This window comes from Hemiscyllium ocellatum, chromosome 3 (genome assembly GCF_020745735.1).
Source record: "Hemiscyllium ocellatum isolate sHemOce1 chromosome 3, sHemOce1.pat.X.cur, whole genome shotgun sequence".
In the NCBI taxonomy this organism is placed as follows: domain Eukaryota; kingdom Metazoa; phylum Chordata; class Chondrichthyes; order Orectolobiformes; family Hemiscylliidae; genus Hemiscyllium; species Hemiscyllium ocellatum.
This window is the reverse complement of record NC_083403.1, coordinates 8,790,339-8,817,751: the sequence shown is the minus strand read 5'-3', so window position 1 is coordinate 8,817,751 and position 27,413 is coordinate 8,790,339. Positions and strand designations below refer to the sequence as shown.

The 27,413-nt window shown below is 41.9% G+C and overlaps 1 protein-coding gene across 1 annotated transcript in view; it reads right to left on the bottom strand.

The window, feature by feature from the left end:
* LOC132834399 (dynein axonemal heavy chain 8-like) overlaps nt 1–27,413 on the bottom strand; it is a 1,143,262-nt gene that overhangs the window by 1,065,198 nt on the left and 50,651 nt on the right. Inside the window, exons 3-4 of the mRNA XM_060853284.1 lie at nt 25,127–25,211; nt 8,140–8,291 (exon numbers count right to left, since the gene is read on the bottom strand). Coding sequence (XP_060709267.1) covers nt 8,140–8,291; nt 25,127–25,211 — 237 coding nt within the window. The remainder of the gene's footprint in view (nt 1–8,139; nt 8,292–25,126; nt 25,212–27,413) is intronic.

The following is a 27,413-nucleotide window of genomic DNA, read 5'->3' as shown; positions in this document are numbered from 1 at the left end:
ATGCCTTATGAAGAAAGGTTGAATAAGCTTGGACTTTTCTCTCTGGAGAGAAGGAGGATGAGAGCAGACCTGATCGAGGTATACAAGATAATGAGTGGAATAGATAGAGTCAGTAGCCAGAGACTTTTCCCCAGGGCAAGTTTGACTGGTATGAGGAGTCATAGTTTGAAGATACTAGGAAGAAGGTATAAAGGAGACATCAGAGGTAGGTTCTTTACGCAGAGAGTTGTGAATGCATGGGATGTGTTGCCAGTTGTGGTGGTAGAAGCAGAGCCATTGGCGTCATTTAAGCGACTGCTGGACATGCACATGAATAGCAGTGAGTTGAGGGGTGTGTTGGTTAAGTTACTATATTTCACTTTAGGATTAAACCTAGGCACAACATCGTGGGCCAAAGGGCCTGTTCTGTGCTGCATTTTTCTATGTCCTAACCCTCCCAAATTCAAGTCTAAATCATTCACATATAAACCACAAACAGCAAAGACACCAACATGAACCCTATGGGACTCCCCTGAACATAGACTTACAGTTGGAAAAACACCCAGAAAGACATTACTCTCTGCTTCCTGCTTTTCAGCCAACTGTGGATCCAGTTTGCCAAATTTCATTGGACCTCATGAGTTCTTAGCGTGCTGGACCATCTCAAGAGCCTTGAAGTCCAAGTAAGTATATCAATACATTGCCCTTGTCCACACAACCAGTCACCACTTTGAAAAATTCAATCATGTGGTCAGGCATGATCTCCACTTAATAAAACCATGCTGTCAGGTATGAAGTCACAGAGTTATAGAGACATACATCATGGAAACAGACCCTTCAGCCCAACTTGTCCACGCCGACCAGATATTCTAACCTAACCTACTCCCATTTTCCAATGTTACAACACGGCAATGAAATCCTCAAACCAAACATCCAGAGAGGCTCACCTTGCCTCGTAATCTGTTAAAGTATGAATGACAGAGAACTCCCAACTTCCACTATTTAAAAGAAAACAAAATCAATTTATTCTTTAATGCCGGAAGTATATATTAAACAACAACTATTTAAACCCAAAGCCTCCTTTCTGTTGGAGGATTTTCATCCATTTCCAACTCTACAACAATATAACATTCCAATAACCACCAATGTTAAAATTACATCAGCTTAATTTTCAAACCAGTCAACAGCGGGTGTTTCCAGTGTCCTCCTTCCTCTGGCTGTAAATTGCCTTGAGTCATCTTCAATCTTTTGCTGAAAAGATGTTTCACCTGTAAAACGTACCTTTGACAGATAGTGGTTTGCTCGCAGTTACTCTGACGATGGCGTTGGTCGCACTCCGTGGTTAACTCTCAAAATGCCTGCTTCTTTATACCCCAAATATTGGATCTTCTCATTGGCTCAATTTTGTCAAAAACAATACATTCAAACTTGATTTGGTTTCAGTATCCTGGGGCATAAATTAAACTGATTGGTTGGATTCAAATGGTGGTCAAAATAACTGAGGTATCTATTTTACAGCCACGTTCCATATTTGCAATTTTCCAGTACACTCTGAGACTGCTAATCACTCACATGACAGATGCTGACAAACTCTCAGTGCAAAACAGCTTTCCCTCTCTCGTAAAGGTACAGTACACACCTTCAACTTCATAATACCAGCACTTGGTCCATATCTGTCTAAACCCTTCCTATTCAAGAACCTATTCAGATGCGATTTAAATGTTGTAGTTGTACTCGACTCCATCACTTCATCTGGCAGCTGATTCCATACACGCATGAAAAAGCTGCCCCTCAGGTCCCTTTTAAAGTTTTCCCCTCTCACCTTAAACCTATGCCCTATAGTTCTGGAACCCCCACCGCAAGGAAAAGTCCTTGTTTATTTACTCAATCCATGCCCCTCATGATTTTTATAAACCTCTATTAAAGGTCACCCCTCAGCCTCGGACGCTTCACGGAAACAGACCCAGCCTATTCAGTCTCTCCCTGTAGTTCAAACCTTCCAACTCCGGCAACATCTTTTTAAATCTTTTCTGAGCACTTTCAAGTTTCACAACATCGTTCCGATAGGAAGGAGACCAGAATTTCACACAATATGTCAAATGTGGCCTAATCAATATCCTGTACAGCTGCAACATGAACTCCCAACTCCTTTAAATCGGTGCTCTGACCAATAAAGGAAAGCATAGCAAACACTTCTTCACTCCCCTATCTACTTGGGCAACTCCACTTTCAAGGAACTATGAACCTGCACTCTAAAGTGACTTTGTTCAGCTACATTCCCAATTATCTAAATTAAGCTCCATCTGCCACTCTTCAGCCCATTGGCCCATCTGATCAAGATTCTGTTCTACTTTAAGGTAACCTTCTTAGCTCTCCACTACACCTCCAATTTTGGGGTCATCTGAAAACTTATACCTATAGCTCCTATGTTCACATCCAAATCATTTACATAAATGATGAAAGGCAGTGGACCCAGCACTAATCCTTCTGGCACACAACTGGCCATAGGCCTCCAGTCTGAAAGGCAATCTTCCATCACCACCCTCAGTTTTCTACCTTTGAAACAGTTCTGTATCCAAATGACGAGTTCACCCTATTTTCCGTGTGATCTAATCTTGTAAAACAATCTACCATGAGGAACCTTTTCAAACGTATCATTGAACTCCATACAAATCATGTCCACTACTCTATCCTTATCAATCCTCTTCGTTACTTCTTCAAAGAACTCAATCAAATTAGTGAGACATGATTTCCCCTGGACAAAACTATGTTGACTATCCCTAATCAGTCCTTGCCATTCCAAATACAAGCAAATCCCATCCGTCAAGATTCATTCTAATAACTTGCCCACCACCGATGTCAGGCTCACTGGTCAATAGCTCCCTGGCTTTTCCTTAGCACCTTACTTAAATACTGGCACTTTGTTAGCCAACTTCCAGTCGTCCGTCACCTTACCGTTGACTATCAATCATATAAATATCTCAGCAAGGGACTCAGCAGTGTTCAAGGGTGCTGCAAAGGTATCTGTTAAAGCACCAGTTATTTGCTCTCTTGCTTCCCTCAGTAACCTGGGATAGATCCTACCCCAACATGGGGACTTGTCCACCTTTATGCCTTTTAGAATGCTCAATACTTCCTCCCTCCTTATGCCAACTTGACCTAGAGTAATCAAATATCCATCCTTAACCTCAACATCCATCATGTCCCTCTACTCGGTGAGGTCATGTTGCAGCTATACAAAACTCTGGTGCAGCCAGACTTGGAAAATTGCATACAGTTCTGGATACCACACTGTAGGCTTCAAAACTCAATCCCTTTAGCAATAAAAGCTGACATACCATATGCCCTCTTAACAGCCCTATCAACCTGGGTGACAACATTCAGGGATCTATGCCCATGGACACCAAGATGTCTCTGCTCATCCATACTACCAAGAATCCTACCATTAGCCCAGTACTCTTTATTCCTATTGTTCCTTCCAAAGTGAATCACCTCACACTTTTCCACATTAAACTCCATTTGCCACATCTCAGCCCAGCTCTGCAGTTATCTCTGTCCCTCTGTAATCTGTGACATCCTTCTGCACTGTCCACAACTCCACCGACTTTAGCGTCATCTGCAAATTTACCAATGCATCCTTCTTTGTCCCCATCCAGATCATTTATAAAATGACAAACAGCATTGGAAAGGGAGCAGAGGAGATTTAGCAGGATGTTGCTTGGTATAAAGGGAAGGTCTTATGAGAAAAGGCTGAAGGACCTGAGACTGTTTTCATTAGAGAGAAGAAGGTGAGGAGGTGATTTAATAGAGGCATATAAGATAATCAAAGGATTAGATATGGTGGACAATGAAAGCCTTTTCCCTCAGAGAGTGAAGGTTAGCATAATGGGTCATAGCTTTAAATTGAGGTGATGATAGATATGGGACAGATGTCAGAGGTAGGTTTTTTACTCAGAGTAGTAAGGGTGTGGAATGCCTTGCCTGCAACAGTCGTGGACTTGCCAACATTAGGGGTTTTTAAATGTTCAAGGTTCAATGTATAAGACCTCCTAATACTTTTAAACATAGAACAGAGACCATTACAGCACAGTACATGCCCTTCGGCACCCAATGTTGCCGATGTGTAAAACCAATTCCTTCGCTTCCGCTGCATCTGCTCCCAGGAGGACCAATTCCACTACCGAACAGCCTAAATGGCCTCCTTCTTCAAAGACCGCAATTTCCCCTCTGACGTGGTCGACGATGCTCTCCACCACATTTCCTCCACTTCCCGCACCTCTGCCCTTGAACCCTGTCCCTCCAAGCGCCACCAGGACAGAACCCCACTGGCCCTCATCTTCCACTCCACCAACCTCCGGATACATTGTACCATCCTTCGTCATTTCCGCCAACTCCAAGCAGACCCACCACCAGGGATATATTCCCCTACCCACCCTTAATCAGAGTTCCGGAGAGACTACTCCCTCAGTGACTCCCTCGTCTGGTCCACACTCCCCACCAACCCAACCTCCACTCCCGGCACTTTCCCCTGCAACCGCAAGAAGTGCAAAACTTGCGCCCACACCTCACCCTCACCTCCTTCCAAGGCACCAATGGATCCTTCCATATCCATCACAAATTCACCTGCACCTCCACACACATCATGTACTGTATTCGCTGTACCCGGTGTGATACCCTCTACATTGGGGAGATAGGCCGCCTACTTGCAGAACGTTTCAGGGAACACTTCTGGGACACCCGCACCAACCAACCCAACCGCCCCGTGGCTGAACACTTTAACTCCCCCTCCCACTCCGCCAAGGACATGCAGGTCCTTGGCCTCCTCCATCGCCAGACCCTGGCCACACGACACCTGGAAGAAGAGCACCTCGTCTTCTGCCTAGGAACCCTCCAACCACATGGGATGAATGTAGATCGCTCCAGTTTCCTCATTTTCCCTCCCCCCACCTTATCTCAGTCCCAACTCCCAGATTCAGCACTGCCCTCTTGACCTGCAATCTTCTTCCCGACCTCTCCGCCCCCACCCCCTCTCCGGCCTATCACCCTCACCTCCTTCCACCTATCGTATTTGCAGCGCCCCCCCCCCCCCAAACCTTTTATCTCAGCCCGCTTGGCACACAGCCTCATTCCTGAAGAAGGGCTATGCCTGAAACGTCAATTTTCCTGCTCCTCGGGTGCTGACTGACCTGCTGCGCTTTTCCAGCACCATACTTTTCAACTCTGTTCTCCAGCATCTGCAGTCCTCACTTTTTCCCATATGGATGATAATGGAATAGTGTAGATTAGGTGAGCTTTAGATTGATTTCACACTGGACATTGTAATGGTCTCTGTTCTATGTTCAAAAGTATTAGGAGGTCTCATACATTGAACCTTGAACATTTAAAAACACTCAAACATTTTTAAAAATGCATCATTCATTGAAAGTTGACAACGCAACTGATGATTCATAGAGTCAGAGTTCAACAGCACAGAAACAGGCCCTTTGGCTCAAACTTGTCCATGCTGACCAAAATGTCCATCACACTAACCCCATTTTCTCACAGTTGGCTCATATCCTTCTAATCCTTTCCAATCCATGTATTTGTCCAAATGCCTTTTAAATGTTGTTAACTGTACCTGCTGGCAGCTTATTCCAAATGTGTACTACCCTCTGTGTAAAAAAGTTACCTCTAAGGTTTCCTTTTATTCTTTCCCCTCTAACCCTAAACTGGTGCCCTCTTACCCTATATTCCCCAACCTTGGGAAAAAGAATGAGTGTGCTCACCTTATTAATGCCTCGCATGATCTTATAGACATCGATAAGGCCTCCCCTCAGTCTCCTATGCTCAAAAGAAAAAAGTCCTAGCTTGTCCAAACTCTCCCAGTGCATTCAGTTCAGGCAGTATCCTTGTAAATTTCTTCTGCATTCCTTCCCATAACAAGGTCTACAAAATGAACACAATACTCCAAGTATGGCCTCACCAACGTCCTGCATAACTGCAACAGAACTTCCCAATGTCTATGCTCAATGCCCTGACTGATGAAGACCAGTGTGCAAAATCCTTCTTCACTGCCCTGTCTACCTGTGACTCCATTTTCAGAGGACTGTGAACCTGAACTCCAAGATACCTCTGTTCTTCTACACACCTTCAGCACCTACCATTTGAAGGGAAATTCTTTCAATCCTATGGCTCACCATTTATTTTCGCATAATCCAAAAGCACTTTAGAAGCAGTGTTTTTCCCTTGTAAAATTACAACGAAATAATTGTAGAATGTAATAAACCTGAAGTTAAGCCCTGGAGTTTCATATCACAGTATGGGACCAAACTACTTTTGGCAGATAAGAAAATGATGGACATTAGAAGCATGCAGGATTATGCAAACTATATATAATGGGACTGGAAAAATGGTTCAGATAGTTCTGGGAAGCTCAGGGTATGTGTTGGTGAATGGGAGGGTCAGGAAGGTGAGGGTGTGACAAGAGATGGTGAGGTGACAATTAACAAGCTTCCAACATTTCAACAACAGAACTGATTGCCATAGAATTGTAGATCACTGAAAAAGATCCAACTTGTCCATGCCAACCATACATCCTAAATTAATTTAGCCCCTTTCCCATCCCTTGGCTCAAATCCCTTTAAACCCTTCCTATATATATACCCATCCAGACGCTTTTTAAATCTTGTAATTATACTAGATTCCATACATGCACCATTCTCTATGTGAAAAAGTTTCCCCTTAGGTCATTTTTATATCTTTCTTCTCTCATCTTAAAACTATGCCATCTTGCTTTGGACTCCTCTCCCCTAGGAAACAGACCTTGGCAATTCACCCTATCCATGCCCTTCATGAGTTTATAAACCTCTATAAGATCACCCCTCAGCCTCTGATGCTCCAGAGAAAATAGCACCAGCCTATGCAGCCTCTCTAAAGCTCACACCCTTGCAAGTTTAATGTAATCTTTTCCTATAGAAACACCAGAATTGAAGGCAGTATTCCAAAAGTGGCCTAATCAACAATCAGTGTAGACGTTAAGCAAAACAGAGTCAGATATCCTTTTGTGATGGTACTGTCCCTTTTACAAGGTTATGTTGCCCCTTTGTTGTTTTGAAGAGGGGTTGCAAAGTTGGTGGTGCTGAAATGATTAAGTCAACAATCAGAGGACGCCTTTAGGTGTTTTTTGAAACAGTTGTTCAATGAGAGGAGAGAGGCCAGTTTCCCCAGTTCAGAATTTTTTCCAGTTTGGTTTTGTTTTATCAAATGGTCAAAAACTGCTGGGAACCTAGAGAAGCAGCAACAGTGAAAAAAGGTTCCATGCTTCAATAGAGGTCTTACCTGAACTTTCTCTCTGAAAACTCTCCTGCCTTTAAGAACCTGTTTCTGAATTTACCTTTTGCCAAGAAGTGTATTAATGGGATGTTGCAGGAATTGGAACAGCTCCTTCGTTAATTGGGATAAAATCGTTTAGGCTATCAAACAAGTTGTTATTCTAAATTCTATTTTCTTTTGTTTGTGTTTCATCTGTAGTGCTTAAACTTATTTATTTTTTTGGAAGCCTAGTGGTTTGAACAGCTGCATCATTCCTGGAATATTCCTTTTACAACTGCCTAAAAAAAATTACAAGGGTGGAGTCTGGGCTACCTTCTTAAAATGTTTTGAGGGGGTCTGGCCAGGTCCATAACAGTGTGCCTTCATCTCGGGCATGACTTGGGGTTGATATTAGATAATCAGATCATCCTTGACACTTCATCTGAAAATAGGATGATGTGTAACACTTTTTCAGAAATGCAATTCCATATTCAGCAAATGCCAAATTCCTGATCCCCAGCTGAACAGTGAAATTGCAGTCCAATGTGAATGTTTAAGCGGGTAGACAAAATTAACCCCATTCTCTTGGCGATCATATTGTGAGGCACTGCAACCTGACACAAGAAACTGCAATGCACATGCATTTTTGGAGGAAAGTTGCTTTAATCCCCTTCCAATCATAATCTGAAATGGAAACTGACAGAAGACATGATCACCTGATGTGATAACTGAACCTATTTGTGGGAGGAATGCTAAAACAAACTACTCAATGAAGTACATTGACCCCATTGCCAAAAGCTGAAAGAATGTTTACCAACTAGTATTAACATTTTCATAAAACGGTAATAATGATGAGATGTCACTTCATACCTCATGTATATTTCTTGCCGCGATAGGAGTGTCATTTTTGTACCGCACAAAGAACAAGCACAGACCATTTAAACGAACATCAGATAAATTGCCCAGGAACAATCTCATCATTTTGGTCCCTTTAAAAATTCCAGTGATAATTCGGCCACTGTCTATAACAACAAAAATAATCAATTTGTCAAAATATTACTGAAACATCGGCGTGTTTTATAATATCCATTCTTCAATTGAGTGAACATTCTTTTAACAAGGTTGAAGAGTAAAATAATTACTTCCCAGACAAGTGAAGCAAAACAGAAGATGTAACTTTTAATGCAACTTCCAAGTTCAGGCTGACTGCGCACTATTACTTGACACCATAACACCCCCACCCCCAACTTTGTGCCTAATTTAAGTAGAATTCAAGTTCAATTTCATGATCTTGACCCACTTAAAGTCTGTTGTAGAGAACCCTCAGTGCAAAACATAAAACAAAACATATATCTGTAAGGTGAAAGAGCAAATGTCAATTCATCGTAGCCAATTATAGAACACAGAACAGTACAGCACAGAACTGAGCCCTTTGGCTCACGATGTTGTGCCAAACATGATGCCAAATTAAAATAATCCCTTCTGCCTGTCTTTGGTCCATATCCCTCCAATCATAGCATTTAGAAGTCTCTTAAACTTAAACTGGAGTTTTTAAAGGGTGGGCGGCACGGTGGCACAGTGGTTAGCACTGCTGCCTCACAGCGCCTGAGACCTGGGTTCAATTCCCGACTCAGGCGACTGACTGTGTGGAGTTTGCACGTTCTCCCCGTGTCTGCGTGGGTTTCCTCTGGGTGCTCCGGTTTCCTCCCACTGTCCAAAGATGTGCGGGTCAGGTGAATTGGCCATGCTAAATTGCCCGTAGTGTTAGGTAAGGGGTAAATGTAGGGGTATGGGTGGGTTGCGCTTCGGCGGGTCGGTGTGGACTTGTTGGGCCGAAGGGCCTGTTTCCACACTGTAAGTCTAATCTAATCTAATCTAAACAGACCTACTGTATCTGCCACCACCACCACCCCTAGCAGCGCATTCTAGACTCCTACCATTCTGTGTAAAAAACTTGCCTCTCACATTTCCTTTAAACTTTAATCCTCTCACCTTAAATGCACGCCCCCTAGTTTTAGACCCTCAATTCTGGGGAAAAGGATTCTGACTATCAACTCACTCCATGCATCTCACAGACTTTTATCAAGTCTCCACTCAGCCTCTGCTGGTCCATAGAAAACAACATGACTTTTTCTAGTCTCTCATTATGGCTCATACTCTCTAATCCAGACAGCATCCTGGTAACCTCATCTGCACCCTCTCCAAATTCTCCACATCCTTCTTGTAATGTGTCAATCAGAATTGAATTCAATACTCTAAGAATGGCCTTATAAAGCTGCAACAAGACATCTTGACTATTGTACTCAATTCCCCGACCAATAAAGACAAGCATGCCTTCTTTAATTAAACTTTCTTTAATATCCCATCCATCTTCATGGCCACCTTCAGGGTTCTATGGAGGTGAATCTCAAGATCCCTCTACACATCAATGCTGTTCAGAATCCTGCCATTAACTGCACATTTTTCTTTAAAATTTGATCTTCCAAAGTGCAGCACCTCACACTTACCCAGATTAAACGCCATCTCCCCTTTCTCCACCCATATTTGAAACTATTTCTATATCCCATTGTATCACTTGACAACCTTCTACATTTATTCACAACTCCATCAACTTTTGTATCACCTGCAAACTTATTAACCTTCCCATCTACATTTTCATCCAAATCATTTATATTTATCACAAATAGCAAAGGTTTCAGTATGAATCCACCACTAGTCATGGACCTCCAGCCTGAAAAACACCCTTTATAACCACTACCCTCTGCCTAATTCAAGCAGCCAAGTCATCATGGATCTCATGCATCTTAATCTTCTCGATGAGCCTAGCATGAGGGACCTTGTCAAAAGCCTTACTAAAATCAATGTTGACACCGTCCACTGCTGTACTCTCATTGACCTTTTCACCTCTTCAAAAAAGTCAATCAAATTAGTAAGACATGACCTGCCCTGCACAAATCCATGCTGACTGTCCCTAATTAGGCAATGCTGCTCCAAATGTACGTCAATCTTACCTCTAAGAATTCTCTCCAATAGCTTCCCAACCACCACTGTGAGACTCACCTGTTTATAGTTTCCTAGATTATCCCGATTTCCTTTCTTGACAGAGGAACAACATTCGCTACTCACCAGTCCTCCTGGACCTCTCTAGTGACTAGCGGGGATACAAAGATCTTGGTCATGACCCCAGCCATTTCCTCTCTGGCCTCTCTCAATGACCTGGGGTAGATACTATTAGGTCCAGGAATTCTGTCCACCTTAACATTCTTCAACAGACCGCTTCTTTTTTAATCTCAAAATACAAGCCACAAATATTGAAGATTTAACAGCAGTCAAGCTGCTTCCTCCTCAAAACTCTAGCATAGCAGCATAGGTGACTGTGGCAAGTTGTCAGCATACATTTATACTCAAATGTAAGATTGATAAAATCCAATTGTCTCTTTAGTTATTTCTCTCCTTGCTCATAAAACACTGGGTGAAACTTCCTACAAGGTCACCATTGTCCAACGTTGCACATGAATGTTTATTCATTTCCTTGCAAATCATCTCTGAAACCTTTCTGCTTCTCAAAAACCACACTTCTTGTTCCATTTTAACTGATATTGTTATTGATTTTATGTAGAGATATTGGGCATAACTAACATCTTTTCAAACAAAATAAATCTTGATTCTGCTGTTCTTGAAAACTTCTGCACTACTTCCAATTTATTTTTCTTTCAAAGTCCCTGGTTGTATTATCATCCCCAAAATTCATGTTTACGTTTCTCAGAATTACATTTTAGAATCCTTCCAATGTCGCATCATTTGGTGGCTAGTTAGTGTTTGTGTATCCTGATGGCTAATTTTCTGCCCGATATAGTGTTTGTCGCTGTCCTTGCAGGGTATTAGGATCCATTCTTGCCATAGCCCCATCTTTTGTTTTCTTTATATGTTCCCGGATGTGAGCTATGTACCTGTATGGTTGGTCTATTTAAGTTTCTGAACAATGCTAGCCCTCAGTCAACCACATTGATGGGTATTTAAAAAATGCTATTGAATGTCATAAAGTGTTAAGTTCTCTATTGTCAATTATGATCATTGACCCTATCTTGTCAGAGAACTGTCGTGAAAGTATCTATCCAGCTTGCTCTCTTTTTTTTCAGTAAATTCTGAGATGGATGACTGCACTATCCTACTGCTGTGCCTGAAGCTTCATCTGTTGCTCAGCACCCACTTGATTCTATTCTTATTTATGAAATAATCACTTTCAATAATTTCTTTCTAGTCTTAAACCATTACTTTTATGCGCTCCAGACATCCATCCTCCATTTACGTTCCATGTGCTAAACCTAATTCGAACATGTGACAAATTTTCCATATTCACTCTAACAGCACCAAAATCTTCCCACCATACATTTCTTATTCCTTTCACTGTCTCCTAGTTGTCACTCTTATTGCCAGGTATCTAATACTCCATAAGTAGATATGTCTACCAACTAAACATTAATCTCAATACATAATTTTTAGTGTGGACTTGTTTTAATATTCATATTCTCAGGATGAGTGTCACTCACTACATCAGCATTTATTGCCTATCCCTAACTGCCCAGAGAACAGTGAAGAGTCATACAGCACAGAAACATGCCTTTCGGCCCAACTCATCCATGCCAGTGACGAGTGTGGTGCAAGCAAAGGAGTGACAAAGTAAACGGTCTTTGTGGAAGACAGAGAGGGGTGGTGAGGGGAAGATGCTCTTGGTGGTGTGGTCCAGTTGGAGTTGGCGGAAGGATTTAAGGATGATCCGTTGGATGTGGAGATGGGTAGGGTGGAAGTTGAGGGCAATGGGGACCCTGTCTTTATTATAGTTGAGGGGAGAGGATGGGTTCAGAACAGTGGAGTGGAGAATGAAAGAGATGCGGTAGATGATATCTGGATGAAGAGGGGAGAAAAGTACATTGAAGACACAACAACAAAATACCTGGAAGTTTTTTTAGGAAGGTCTGGGGACTATCAAAGGGACCAAGGCCGCCTTGCATGTTGACCAGGAAGCAATTCCATGATTCTGCAAGACCCACTCAGTGCCATTTGCCTAACAGGCAAAAGTAGAAGTAGAATTCAGAAAACTGGAAAACGAAGGAATCATCAAACCAGTCCAGTTTGCAGGATGGATGCCATCTGTCCTATTGACAGTGAAGCCTGACTGGTTGGTGCAGGGAAGATCATGTCTTACAAACCTAATAGAATTCTTTGAATAGGTAACAAAGTTGAATAATGAGGGAAGGGATGTAGACGTCCTAAACATGGACTTCAGTAAGGCGTTTGATATGATTCCCCATGGTAGGCTGATGAAGAAGGCGAATTTGAATGGGGTCCAGGGTATTGTAGCTAGATGGATAGAGAATTGGTTGGGCAACAGGAAACAGAGAGTCATAGGAGTCATAGTGGAAAGAAGCTTCTCAAAATGGAGACCTGTGACCAATGGTGTCCCACAGGGATCTGTGCTGGTGTTTGTGATATACATAAATGGTTTGGAGTTAATGCCTCATTAACAAGTGTGCAGATGACACTAAGATTGGTGGAGTAGCAGATAGTGAAGAGACCTGTCAGAGAATACAAGAGAATATAGATAGATTGGAGAGTCGGGCAGAGAAATTGCAGATGGAGTTCAATCCGGACAAATGCGAGGTGATCCAATTCAAGAGCGAACTATACAGTAAATGGAAAGTTGATGTACAGAGAGAGATTTGGATGTTCAGGTCCATTGTTTCCTGAAGGTGGCAACGCAGGTCAGTAGAGTGGTCAAGAATGCTTTCCTTCATTAGACAATGTATTGAGTACAAAGTTGGCAGGGCAATTAACAGTTGTATAAGACTTTGAGTCAGCCTACTGTGTAGAGTTCTGGTCACCACACTACTAAAAGGATGTGGTTGCTTTGGACATTGTCCGGAGGAGGGTCACCAGGATGTGAAAGAAGGAGGTTGAGGGGGACCACACTGAGATCTACAAAATCATGAGAGATATTGGCAAGGTGGATAGCAAGAAGCTTTTTCCCCCAGATTGGGGGACTCATTACTAGGGGTCACAAGTTCAACGTGAGAGGGTTAAATAAGAAGATACAACATACCCAGAGACACTAGCCACACTACTATAAATCAAAGACATCTTGGAGATGACTATCAGAGTATTCCGACCCCTTGGCATCATGGTATCCACAAATCTAACAACACACAAACAGCTACTGATGAACCTAAAGGACCCTGTACCAACAATCAGCAAAACGAATGTCATATACAAAGTACCCTGCAAGGACAGCAACAAACACGATATCGGGCGGAAAACTAGCCATCAGGATACACAAACACTAACTAGCCACCAAATGATGCGACCAGCTAACACTCGTATCATTACACGCAGATGAAGAAGGATACTACTTCGAATGGGACAATGCATCATCCTAGGATAGGCTAAATAGAGACACGAACGGGAATTCCCAGAGGCCTGGCATTCAAACAGGACCTCCACCAATAAACACTTTGAGGTCCAACCTCTGAAAAAAAGAACCAGAAATGATATCACCCACCTTAACAGACAAAGGCACATAAATAGAAAGCGGGACAAAACACCAGTGCTTCAACGGAGGCTCACTAAGGATGTTACCTAGCACGGTGACAAAACATCTGAGAAAACAAACCTACCGGCTCAACGAGCAAACTTACAACCAGATTGCCTTATTGATCATATGAGTTCTGATGAAGCTATTGTATTAATTTTTGTTTAAGTTACAAACCTGGTGCCAAAGATCCGGCATTTATAAAGTCTGGTTTGGAACAACTGAGTAATTTTGAGAGTCATTGAATGTTTTCATTTCACTATGTTACAAAACCAGTATTAGGGAGGCTGTTTTGGTTTTGTTTTTTATCCCTGTGCCATAACACTATGGATGTCCATGAAGCCACTGACAATTGTTGGAAAAATCCATCTGGTTCACTGAAGTCCTTGAGGGAATGAAACTGCTGTTCTAGTCTACATTGAATCTAGACCCACAGCAACATAGTTCAAACTTAATTGTCCTCTAAGCAATTAAAGATTGCTAATAAATACTGATCGAGCCAATGATTGTACAAATAAGTAATTTCTAATCACAGGAGTAAAGGACTTGTCATATGAGGAGCGGTTGAGGTATCTGGGTTTGTACTTGATGTGGTTTAGAAGAATGAGAGATATCTTATTATAAATTTACAGAGAAGTCTAGACAGAGTGACATGGAGAAGATGTTTCCAATTGTAGGAGAGACTACAACCAGAGGGCAGGGCATCAAAGAAAAGGGACAAGCTTTTAGAACTGAGATAAAGAGGAATTTCTTCAGCTAGAGGGTGGTGAATCTGTCAAACTCATTGCCACAGAAGGCTGTGGTGGCCAAGTTATAAGAAGGGTGTGGTAGAGGACACCACTTCAACTAGGACAACACATCCATCCTAGGACAAGCCAAACAAAGACACGCAAGAGAATTCCTGGAAGCATGGCATTCCAACAGGAACTCTATCAACAAACACATCGAGTTATGCCCCACCTACCACCCGCCGAGAAAAGGAAAAGGAAGCAACTTCACTACAGGAAATAACATTACCACAGGAAATGACATCACCAACCCAAAGAAACCCAAACATATAAATAGAAAGCAGGAATTTTCAGCATTACTTTGCCTGAGGCCCACTGAAGATTAGATTAGACTTACAGTGTGGAAACAGGCCCTTCGGCCCAACAAGCCCACACCGACCCGCAACCCACCCATGCCCCTACATTTACCCCTTACCTAACACTACGGGCAATTTAGCTTGACCAATTCACCTGACCCGCACATCTTTGTGACTGTGGGAGGAAACCGGAGCACCCGGAGGAAACCCACGCAGACACGGGGAGAACGTGCAAACTCCACACAGTCAGTCGCCTGAGTCGGGAATTGAACCCGGGTCTACAGGCGCTGTGAGGCAGCAGTGCTAACCACTGTGCCACCGTGCCACCCACTGTGCCACCGTGCCGCCCATGTTACCTAGTAGGGTAGAAAAACATCTGGAAATGAACCTTCCAGCTCAGTAAGAAACCTGCATCCAAAACCTCAACCTGAGCTCCAAATCTTCTCAAAACTCGTTAAGACTTCTGAGCGCAATATGCAAAAGCTGGCCCGAAAATGGAAACGAATGTTATCCGACAGAGTGCCACCTGCGAACAGCTGTACTTCTTGCATGAATGCCTAAGGAAACAGGTACTACCTAAATATCTTCAATACAAACCTCCCCTTAACATCCCACTAGTCATAAGAATAGCAGAGCAAAACAGCCACAGAATGCTTAGAGAGATTATTAATGATGCCCACAACAGAGTCCACAAATACAACTAGGGAACTTTACACCAAAAATCTTTACTCAGTCATGCAACAGACCATAAATGAACAGACACAGTACAACAAACCATAGATATTAGACAGCAACAAACACAGAAAATGAAAAAACTAGACCTGCAGAAAAAAACTAGACAAATTTACACAAAATAACAATAATGAAAACACAGAAGCATGGATAAAAAAAAACTTATCTGACCGACCTTTAACAGACACTGAAAAAGCCTTCTTAGTGAGAGGATTAAATTACAACTGCCAAGATGCGGACAAGAAAGCTTTCTTAGCACCATTAGAAACAACATTAAAAGACAACCAACTCACAGAAGAAACCCAGCAAACCATCAGACAGGTAGTCGCACCAACATTAAGCAGAAAAAAGGAAGAAAAGATAAAAACATTGTTATCCTACCTGCAGACAAAGGACGCTTGACAGTCATTCTAAATCGAAGAGACTACATTGAAAAAGCGAACGCACTACTTACTGATACCAACACTTACCAACAGGTGGCGATAGACCGCCCCCACATCTAGAGAACCGAATCACAGCCCTACACAAAAAACTTCAGAAATCTGGAGAAATAAATAAGAACGACTTCCAAACAATGAAACCAGATGGATCCAACACACCACGCTTCTACGGATTACCCAAAATTCACAAACCAGGAGTCTCCGTCAAATCCATAGTCTCACTATCTAGAACACCAACTTACAGATTGGCCAAGGAGCTACACCAAAGACTAAAACACTTAATAGAAGACTCACGTCACTCCATCCACTCCACCCAAGAATTCCTGATGACCAAAGATACTAAGATAGAAGAGGATAAAATAATGGTCTCCTTTGATGTTAAAGTCCTGTTTACATCAATCAACATTAACCTTGCCAAGGAAACATTGGCTACACTATTAGAAGACCTAAAGACACAAACACCAAACACCACTAACTCCATCAACAAGGACAGTATCACCAAGCTAGTGGACCTATGTCTTACCACACACTTCACCTCCAACCACAAAACCTACAGACAAACCAACGGAACACCCATGGGATCTCCGATATCAGGGTTCATAGCAGAGGCAGTAATGCAGAGACTTGAACAAACAGCTCTGCCAACCATCCAACCCAATCTTTGGGTACGCTACATGGATGAAACCTTTGTTATCACTCAATGAAACAAATTAGAGGAAACATCCAAGATCATCAATAATACCCTTACTGGCATAAAATTCACTAAAGAGGAGGAAAACAACAACAAACTGCCATTCCTAGATGTCACAGTAGAGCAAACAGCCAATGGGTAACTTCAAACCAGCATCTATAGGAAAGCAACACATAAGGACCAAATATTGAACTACAGAAGCAATCATCACAACACCCACAAACGAAGCTGTATCAGAACATTGCTTCAATGAGCCAACACACACTGCAGCACAGAGGAACTATGCAGAGCAGAGGAAAATCACCTATACCATGTATTAAAAAAAATGGCTACCTAATGAACACAATCCGCTGATTTCTCATTAATATGCCCAAACAAGCAGATAAAACACGTCTGGAAACCCTAGCCACTCTCCCCTATATCAAAGACATCTCAGCCATGACTGCCAGATTACCCCTTGACATCATAAAAACACACTAAAACAGGAGCTAATAAACTTGAAAGACCCTATACAGACAATGAGCAAAACTAATGTAATTTACAAAATACCATGCAAGGACTGTAACAAACACTACATTTCGACAAAAAGGCAGAAAACTAGCCACCAGGATACATGAACAGCAACTAGCCACAAAAATACATGACCCTCTCTCACTAGTATTCTTACATACGGATGAGGAAGGGGCACCACTTCGATTGGGACAACACATCTATCCTAGGACAAGCCAAACAAAGACATGCATTAGAATTCCTAGAAGCATAGCATTCCAACAGGAACTCTATCAACAAACACATCGAATTATACTGCATCTACCGTTCCCTGAGAAAAGGAAAAGGAAGTGACTTCATCACAGGAAATAACATCACGACAGAAAATGACATCACCAACCCAAAGAAACCCAAATATATAAATAGAAAGCAGGAATTTGCAGCCTTGCTTCGCCTGAGGCCCACTGAAGATGTTACCTAGTAGGGAATGAAATGTCTGGAAATGAGCCTTCCAGCTCAGCGAGCAAACCTACATCCAAAACCTCAACCTGACCTACAAATCCTCTCAAAACTCTTAGGTACCTGTTTCATTCCAAGTGCTGGATACTGCATAATGATGCCTCCCCAAAAACGGCTGGTGACTCTGTTAAGAAAACCTAAGCACTCCAGGATCACTATAGAACAGACAAGAAGCCTCCATGAGTTGCGGATTCAAAGTTTAAATCAATCTGGGAGATTGGGGACTTCGAATTATCCTCCCGTCAGCTTGCCACTAATCCAAGCCATGTTGTTCTCCACATAATTGAAGCAGACAAAGAGGGGATGTGATGGACACAGCTGAATGAGTAAGAGCAGCAGCAGTAACAGTCTTCTGAGAAGGAAGATGAGGACAACGTTTCAGCAGTACAGTATCCGATGCAATAAGCCAGACAGGATTTAATTAATCATCACTTAACTCGGATCTATTGTAAGCGACGACATAATTGATTGACTCAAAATTTGTTGCTGCTCCAAAGACATGCAGTCCTTGTTTATGTCCAAAAGCAAATGCATCTTTTTTATTTGTTTCTTAGTCAAATTTTATTAAACAACAGGAAAATTAAGGTAAATAACAGTTTGAAGGCTTCAAAAACGTATGTTGCTTCCACATTCATAGAGTCAAGGAGGTTTACAGCATGGAAACACGTCCCAACACGTCCATGCCACCCAGTTTTCATAATTAATCTAGTTGCTTTTGTCTGCTTTTGATCCATTTCTCTTCATGCCTATTCCATCCATGTACCTATCCAAATGTTTCTTAAAATGACAAAACTGCACTCACCTCTACCACAATGCCTGGCAGCCCATTCCAGGTGCTCCCCACCCTGGAAAGTGAAAAGAATTGACCCTCTGGGCCATTTTGTATTTCTTCCTCTGGCCTTAAATCTGTGCCCTCTAGTTTTAGACTCTCTTATCATTGAGAAAAGCTGTTGGCTCTCTACCTTATGATTTTATAGACCTCTATAAGGTAACCCCTCAGTTTCCTATGCTCCAAGAAAGAAACACCCCAGCTTATTCAACCTCTCCTTATAAATCAGATGTTTCAATCCAGGTAGCATCCTTGTAGATTTTCTTTCTCATTTAATAATATCATTCCTATAGTAGGGCAACCAGAACTGCGTGCAGTACTCCAAATGTGGCCTTACCAATGTCTTGTACAGCAATAACAAGACACTCCAATTCCTATACTCAATCCTCCAACCAGTAAAAGCAAGCATGCTGAAAGTCTTCTTCACCACTCTGACAACCTGTCACTATACTTTCAAGCATCCATGAACCTGTACCCCTGGATTCTCAAACACTCCCCAAGGTCTAATCATTGAATGTGTAAATTCTGCCCTGGTTTGACCCACCACTTGCATTTATCTACATTAAACCCCATCTACCATGCCTCAGCCCACTGCCCCAGTTGATTAAGATCTCGCTGTATTCCCAGATAACCTTTTTCAATGCCTACTATATTGTCATCCGCAAACATATCAACCAGACCTCCTAAATTTTCATCAAAATCATTTATATACATGAAGAATAACAGTGTTCCCAGCATAGATCCCTATTGCACACTGCTGATCATAGGCTTCCAGTTTGAAAAACAACCCTCCACCACACTCTCAGTCTTCTACCTTCAAGCCAATTTTGTCTCCAATTGTTTAGCTCTGCCTGGTTCCTGGGAGGCTTAACCTTACTCAACAACCCACCATGCGATATTTTGTCAAAGGCCTTGCTAAAGTCCATATAAACAACATCTACCACATTGCCCTCACCTATCTTCTTAGTCACCCCTTCAAACACTCAAATTTGTGAGATATGATTTGCTATGCATGAGTCCTGGCCTCTCCAACTATATGGGGTGGCATGATGGCTCCGTGGTTAGCACTGCTGCCTCATAGCACCAGGGATCCAGGTTCGATTCCAGCCTCAGGTGACTATCTGTGTCAGCATGCTTTCCCTGTGGGTGCTTCAATTTCCTCCCACAGTCCAAAGATGTGCAGGTTAGGTGAATTGGCCACGCTAAATTTCCCATAGTGTTCAGGCATGAGTCGGTTAGGTGTGTTAGTCAGGGGGAATGGTGGGTTACTCTTCGTAGGAATAGTGTGGGCTTGTTGGGCCAAATGGCCTGTTTCTATACTGTAGGGATTCTACAATCTATAGATTCTGTCTCTCAGAGTCACCTCTCACTAATTACCCACCACAGACATTAGTCTCATTAGTCTTTATTTTCATGTAGCCTTTCTTAAATGATGTCATAACATTAGCCACCATCCAATCATCAGGCACTTCACCCAAATATTTCCATTCAGTAACTCGCAATTTCCTCCCGAACCTCCAACTAAGTCTGGGATACACTCCTATCAGGTACTGGGAATTTATCTACCTTAATGCATTGTAAGATTTACAGCCCTTTTAATGTGGGCTCTTTTCAAGACATCACTATTTACTTCCCAAGTTTCCTAGCATCCATGATTTTCTCGAATAAAAATACTGACAAGAAATATTCATTTCGATTTCATCCACCTCCTGTGACTCCACACAGATAACCTTGTTATCTTTAAGAGGTCCTATTCTCTCCCTAGTTCATGTTTCACCCTTCATGTTCTTGTAGAATCCATTTGGATTCTCCTTTACCTTTGCCAAATCCACCTCCTGTCCCATTTTAGCCCTCCTGACTTCTGTCTTAAGTGTAGCCCGACACTCTCTACACTCCTCAAGGAATCCACTTGATCCCAGCTGCCTATACATATCAAATGCCTCCTTCTTTGACTTGACCAGGGCCTCAATAATTCGAGTCAACAGGATTCCCACACTCCTATCAGCTTTAACCTTCACTCTAACAGGAATGTCTAGTCCCTGAACCCTCATTAACTCACCTGTGAAAGCATCTCACTCACCAGACATCCCTTTGCCTGCAAACAGCCATCAACTCCTGAAAGTTCATGTCTGAAACCATCAAATTGGCCTTGGCTCAATTTAAAACTTTATCTCATGGACCAGACTATCCTGTTCCATAGCTATTTTAAAACTAATAGAATTATGGTCACTGCTCCCAAGTGTTCTGCCACTAACACCTCCATCACTTGCCCTGCCTTATTTCACAAGAGGAAGTTAGGTTTTGCCCCTTCACTAGCAGGGCCATCTACATATTGAATGAGAAATTCTTCTTGAACACATTTAACAAGTTTCTTTCCATCCAACTGCTTAACACGATGGCAGTCCCAGTCGATGTTAGGAAAGTTAAAAAAAACCTACCATTTTAACCATATTATTCTTGCAGCTATCTGCGATCTCCTTACATATTTGCTCCTCAACCTCCCACTGACTATTGGGGACGAATAGTACAATGCTTGCAAAGTGATCTCTCCCTTTTTATTTCTCAGTTCTACCCATATAGACTCAGTGGATGAACCCTCAAGGATGTCCTTTGTCAGCACTGCTGTGATGTTCTCCCAATCAAAAAACACAACTCCCCCTCCTCTCCTGCCTCCTCTTCAATCCTTCCAATAGTATCTGCACCTCAAAACACTGAGCTGCCACTCTTGACCTTCCTTTGGCCATGTTTCTGTAATAGGCATAATATCCTACTCCCATTTATCCATCAATGCCCTGAGTTCATTTGCCATACCTCTTGCATTGAAATAAATGAGTTTAACTCTGACCTCCCTTACTTCCTACTGTACTTTTGCCTGTCCTGTCTAGTGCTTGGATTACCAATACTGCCTTTACTATTTAGCTTGCTCTCATTTACTTCTGTACTGTCCTCAATTTTCTCTTTCGTATCACTACTGCTCTGGATACCATCCCCCTGCGAGGAAAGTAACTTGTTCCAACTGACATATGGAAGAGTTGCACTTCTTCAGACAGGCTAAAAACCCATTACATCTGTTGAATCCTTTACAGACATCATGCAGATCAATACGTTGGATTAGGCTCTGTTTCAAAATTGTAATGCTGTAGAATTGCAATGCTGTCTTGTTGCACTTGAGCAACAAGTGCAAATGTCTGCTGAAAGGTTCTGTGCAGCAATTCCACCTGTCAATGCTATGCAGTAAAACAAATTTGCGAAAAAAAAAGGATATTTTGGACGGAAATAACGATTGCATCATTTGTGCAGAAAAGACAGATGGTTTTTATATGCTATGTGAATTCTTGATCAGAACTGAAGACCATAATGATGAGCAAAATTCCAAAAAAGAACAAAGAGAAGGAGCTGGTAAAGCAAATGTAAAATAACGTTCCTTGCAAAATGCTTGAGGAAAGAACAGGAAATGCATAAAAGGCACAATGAATAGTTCTGTACAATAAAAATGTCAAAGTAAAATCACCATAGTTCTACGAGGCGATAGGCTGTTCTGTCACTACAGAGATTGTATCAGCCTCTGGAAACTCATTCCATACACACACCTCAGTCTGCGTGAAAAAGTTGCCCCTTAGGTCCATTTTATATCTTTCACCTCTCACCCTAAACCTATGTCCTCCAGTTCATTATCTTCTGTTAATATCACTTATGTTATTTAATTATCTCCTTTACAGATCATTCTACGATTAAATTAGATGGACAGTATAACATATACAGAATAAGAAATTTGCAAAGGGACATTTAGATTAAGTGAATGAAAATTTTATGGTTGATAGTTCACCAGATTGATCCTGGATTTTAGATTCCCTACAATGTGGAAACAGGCCCTTCAGCCCAAACCAACCCTCCGAAGAGTAACCCCCACCAAACCCATTTTCTTCCTACTAATGCACCTAACACTATGGACAATTTACCATGGCCAATTCACCTAACCTTCACATCTTTGGACTGTGGGAAGAAAATGGACCACCCAGAGGAAACCCACGCAGACACCGGGAGACTGCAATTGAACCTGGGACCCTGGTGCTGTGAGGCAGCAGTTCTAACTGCTGAGCCATGGTGCTGCCCTAATCTTATGAGGAGAGGTGGAGTAGGTTGGTTTGTACTGATTGGAGTTAAGAGGAATATGAGGAGGCTTTATTGAAATATATAAGATTCTTAGAAGAACTGACAGGCTAGGTGTGGAGAGATTGCTTCCCCTTGCGAGATAAGTCCAGAGGGCATACTCTCACAGTAATAGGTCAGTCATATAAAATAAGGAATGTTTTCTCTTAAGAATTTTTAGAATTCTTTATGAAAGAGGGCTGTAGAAGCTAAGACATTAAGGACATTCAAGGCTGAGACTGACAAACTTTTAAATTACAGCTGGTCAGGCAGCATCCGAGGAGCAAGAGAATTTTGAGCATCATTCCAGATGAAGGGCTTATGGTCGAAATGTCGATTCTCCTGATCCTCGGATGCTACATGATTGTGCTGGAAAAGCACAGCCAACATACTTTGACTCTGCTCTCCAGCATCTGTAATCCTTTCTCCTGGACCTTTTAATCAGTAAACCAAGGATTGTGGTAGTACAGAAGGAAAATGGAATTCAGGATTGTCAGACCAACCATTTCACTGAATGGCAGAGCGGACTACATAAACTGCATGGTTTACTACTGCTCTTACATTTTATGTTCTAAAACTGTATAGCATGAAGGATGGATAACTTCTGTAATTTGAGACCTGGTTTTGCAGGTAAAATGATAGTTGACCAGACAAATGACCATTTAAAGTGCAAATATATTTAAGTATGTGGTATTATATTAACAATAATGCATCATTCATGCCACAAATGTGCCCTCAGAAACTTATCTTCCCTCAACTTGCACTACATTGATGAACAGTTGTGCTCCAGTGAAACCTGAAACAAACACAGAAAATGGTGGAAAGATTCAGCTGGTCTGATAGCATCTATGGAGAGAAGCAGAATTAACATTTTGAATCTGATTTTTCTTCAGAACCCTCAGTTCATATCAAACTTGAAACATTAAATCTATTTCTCTCTCCACAGATGCTGCTAGACATGTTGAGTTTCTCCAGTGTTTTCTGTTATTGCTTCAGATTTCCAGCACTCGCAATATGTCACTTTTACGCGAGTGGGGCCTGTTGACTTTGAATATTTCTCTAGACAGCTCCAATGGTGTTTCAGGGTAGAGGATCCTGAATGCTAAGAGTCTTCTGCCCAGATGTGGGTTTGCCTTCATTGGTTTCAACTTCCAAAGGGTTGCGTGTTGCAGGCAAATTGCAGGTGGAGGTGACAGGAACCTCTGGAGTATCTTGAGAAATGACTTCTGAGGGATACTCTATGCTTAAATTCCTTGCCTAGGGGCTTGCTGATTTCACATTGTCTCCTTGACAACAAGGGTCACACAGAGTGAGATCAAGATCAATCAGCCCCCTTTTGCCGTTAATGCTGAGCACCAGTTGCTAAACCATTGCAGTGCATATCTGCATATCCTTTTGGTAATAACTGAGTATTCTGCTCGACCTGCTTTTCAACACAGCCACCAATTTGCTGAGCGAGACTACCAGATATATGCATGCCAAAGCCAAAACAGTACTAAAATGTTGCCAAATTCCTCAAAGCTTTGATCCAATTTACTGAGTGACTCTAACAAACCTGCATGTTTCTCCTTTGTCTATGTTTTTCACAAAGTTAATAGTGGCTGACACCATGGTGAGGTCAATGCCAGGTCAACTTTACTCTCCATGGCAGGTGTAGGAAGAATTGTCAATCACAAATCAACTTCTGGAACCACATAAGTTAATGTTCAATGCAGAAGTGACATACATCTGCAATCCTCTCACAAGACAGACAGATGCTATCAATGGTACAGATGATCACCTCAACTTCCGGCTGATAACTTTACTATACTGAAAATTGTATTCAATAAAATATAAAAATTTGTTTGCCATTTTGTTGTACAGACCCCATTTTCTCACTATCCTTCAGGGTCTATCCCATCACTAACTCAAGGCACACACTAAAGGTTGCCCCATCATGCCTGAAAATGGACAATAATTGTTTGTTGTTAGGAAAAAGTGAGGATTGCAGATGCTGGAGATCCACGTCAAAAAGTGTGGTGTTGGAAAAGCACAGCTGGCAGGCAGCATCCGAGGAGCAGGAGAGTCGACATTCAGAGTACAAGCTCTTCATCAGAAATTCCTGATTAAGAGATTATGCTTGAAACTTTGACTCTCCTGCTACTCAGATGCTGCCTGACCAGCTATGTTTTTCCAGCACCACAATAACTACTTGTTAGCAAATTTAAAAATGTGAGGTAAGTGGAAGTTACAGGCAAATGTAAACAAATAAAGTATTCTCTATAATCTTTGATGTAAGCTATTAAACAGATTAATATCAATCACATTCTAATTTTAACTTAATTTTTTTAAGTTTTACCGATTCCTGGTGGGTCAGATTCTTGGTATATGTATACAAGTGATTTTCTGCCTCCTTTCGAAAAGAAATCATCATAAGGTTGAAGCTGTCAACACAAGTAGATATTATTAATTTATTGCTCAAGTGGCAATTATATTTCAAAAAGCAGATTTACTAAGTAAAAAAGCAAATACTTCACATTGTAAAGCTGATACAACAGCAAAGTGTTGAAAAACACCACAATAGCTCAATATGGAGAGTGAAACAGAATTAATATTTTGAGTTTAAGCTAATCTCAAGACATCAACATAACCACTTAATTATTCAACACTGTTAATTGGTTCAATAATATATTTAGGGAAGAAAATCCACCATCCTTACTTGATCTGGCCTGTAAGTGACTTCAGACCCACAACTGCACACTGGTCAATTAGGCATAGACAACATATGCTGGCCTAAGTAACAATGTACACATCTCATGAATGAATAAAAAGTCTAATATGACTTTTTTTGGAACACATTGACTACATGCATTTTACTAAATTTATCATGAACATAAGAAAAAGGGCAGTAACCAGATCAGTCTGTCAATTTTCAGGTATTACACCTTTCCCAGTCAATTTTCTAATATAGAGAGGAACCTTGATTCAATGTCTTTCCTCTGGAGCTCAGAGTTTTCTAATAAGTCTGTTCCCCATTCAGGAGACTAAGCAGCAGCTCATGGCACGCGACCCCTGCCCTCCCCCTCCCCCCTCCACCTGTTCCTCAATGCCATCCAACCCCGCCCACTTCCCACCCACCCCCCGTGTGCCCCCACCCCGCCATCCAACACCGCATCCCAAACCCATCCAACACCACCCTTCACTCGCCCCCAAACCCATCCAACACCGTGCCCCATCCCTATCACTTTGTTGATTTATCCTATTAATGCCCCTCATGATTTTATAAAACCCTATAAGGTCATCCCTCAGCCTCCAACATCCAGGGAAAACAGCCCTAGCCTATTCAGCCTCTTCCTATAGCTCAAATGCTCCAACCCTGGCAACATCCTTGTAAATCTTTTCTGAATCCTTTCACGTTTCACAACATCCTTCTGATTGGAAGGAGACCAGAACTGAACACAATATTCCAAAAATGGCCTAACTAATGTCTTGTACAGCTGCAACATGACCTCCCAACTCTTATACTCAATACTCTGACCAATAAAGGCAAGCGTACTAAACACCTTCTTCACTATCCTATCTACCTGTGACTCCACTTTCAAGGAACAATGGACCTGCACTCCAAGGTCTCTCTGTTCAGCAACACTCCCTAGGTCCTTACCATTAATTGTAAATGTTCTGCTCTGATTTACTTTTCCAAAATGCAGCACCTCGCATTTATCTAAACTAAACTCTATCTGCCACTCCTCAGCCCACTGTCCCAGCTGCTCAAGATCCTGATGTACTCTGAGGTAATCTTCTTCACTTTCTACTACACCTCCAATTTTGGTGTGACCTGCAAACTTACTAACTACACCTCTTATGCTCACATCCAAATCATTTTATGTAAATGATGAAAAGTAGTGGACGCAAGACTGATCCTTGTGGCACACCACTGGTCACAGTTATCCAGTCTGACAAGCAACAGTCCACCACCATCCTCTGTCTTCTACCTTCAAGCCCAGTTCTGTATTCATATGACAAATTCTTCTTGCATTCCAGTCTCCTTGCTAACCAGTCACCCATGGGGAACCCTGTTGAACACCTTACTGAAGTCCACATAGATCACATCCACCACTCTGCCCTCATCAATCCTCATAGTTACTTCTTCAAAAAACTCAATAAGGTTTGTGAGATTTTTCTTTAAGGTAATTATTCTGCATACTTGTACAAGATAACTGGAACAATTTTCAATGCTGATATTGAAAGAACTGCTTATTTGTTTCGGGTTTCAGAATCACACTGGTTTTATAATAAGTTGCTGTGACAACTGCACCATGACGCCTAGGTTGTGAGAAATATTTATTGTACGTATGAGCATGGATCTTAAACTACTGCCACTGATGAGACTGAACAATGAGGGAGGCTCATCAAATTCAGCAGACACCCTACTGCTGCCAGCTATGCACCTGTTTGTGCCCAATTTTAATCGTGAAGGGATGCCATTAGTACTGCTGGGTCAACTGGGGCCCTGACATTGGAGTGTCCACTTAAAAGCCTCATCCTGTCAACACAGATTTAATTAGTGGCAAAAGACACACACAACAAGCAGTCAGCAGGTTTTTCTGGTCCGGGGCAGGAAGGGTGCTTTCTCCACTGATCCTTTG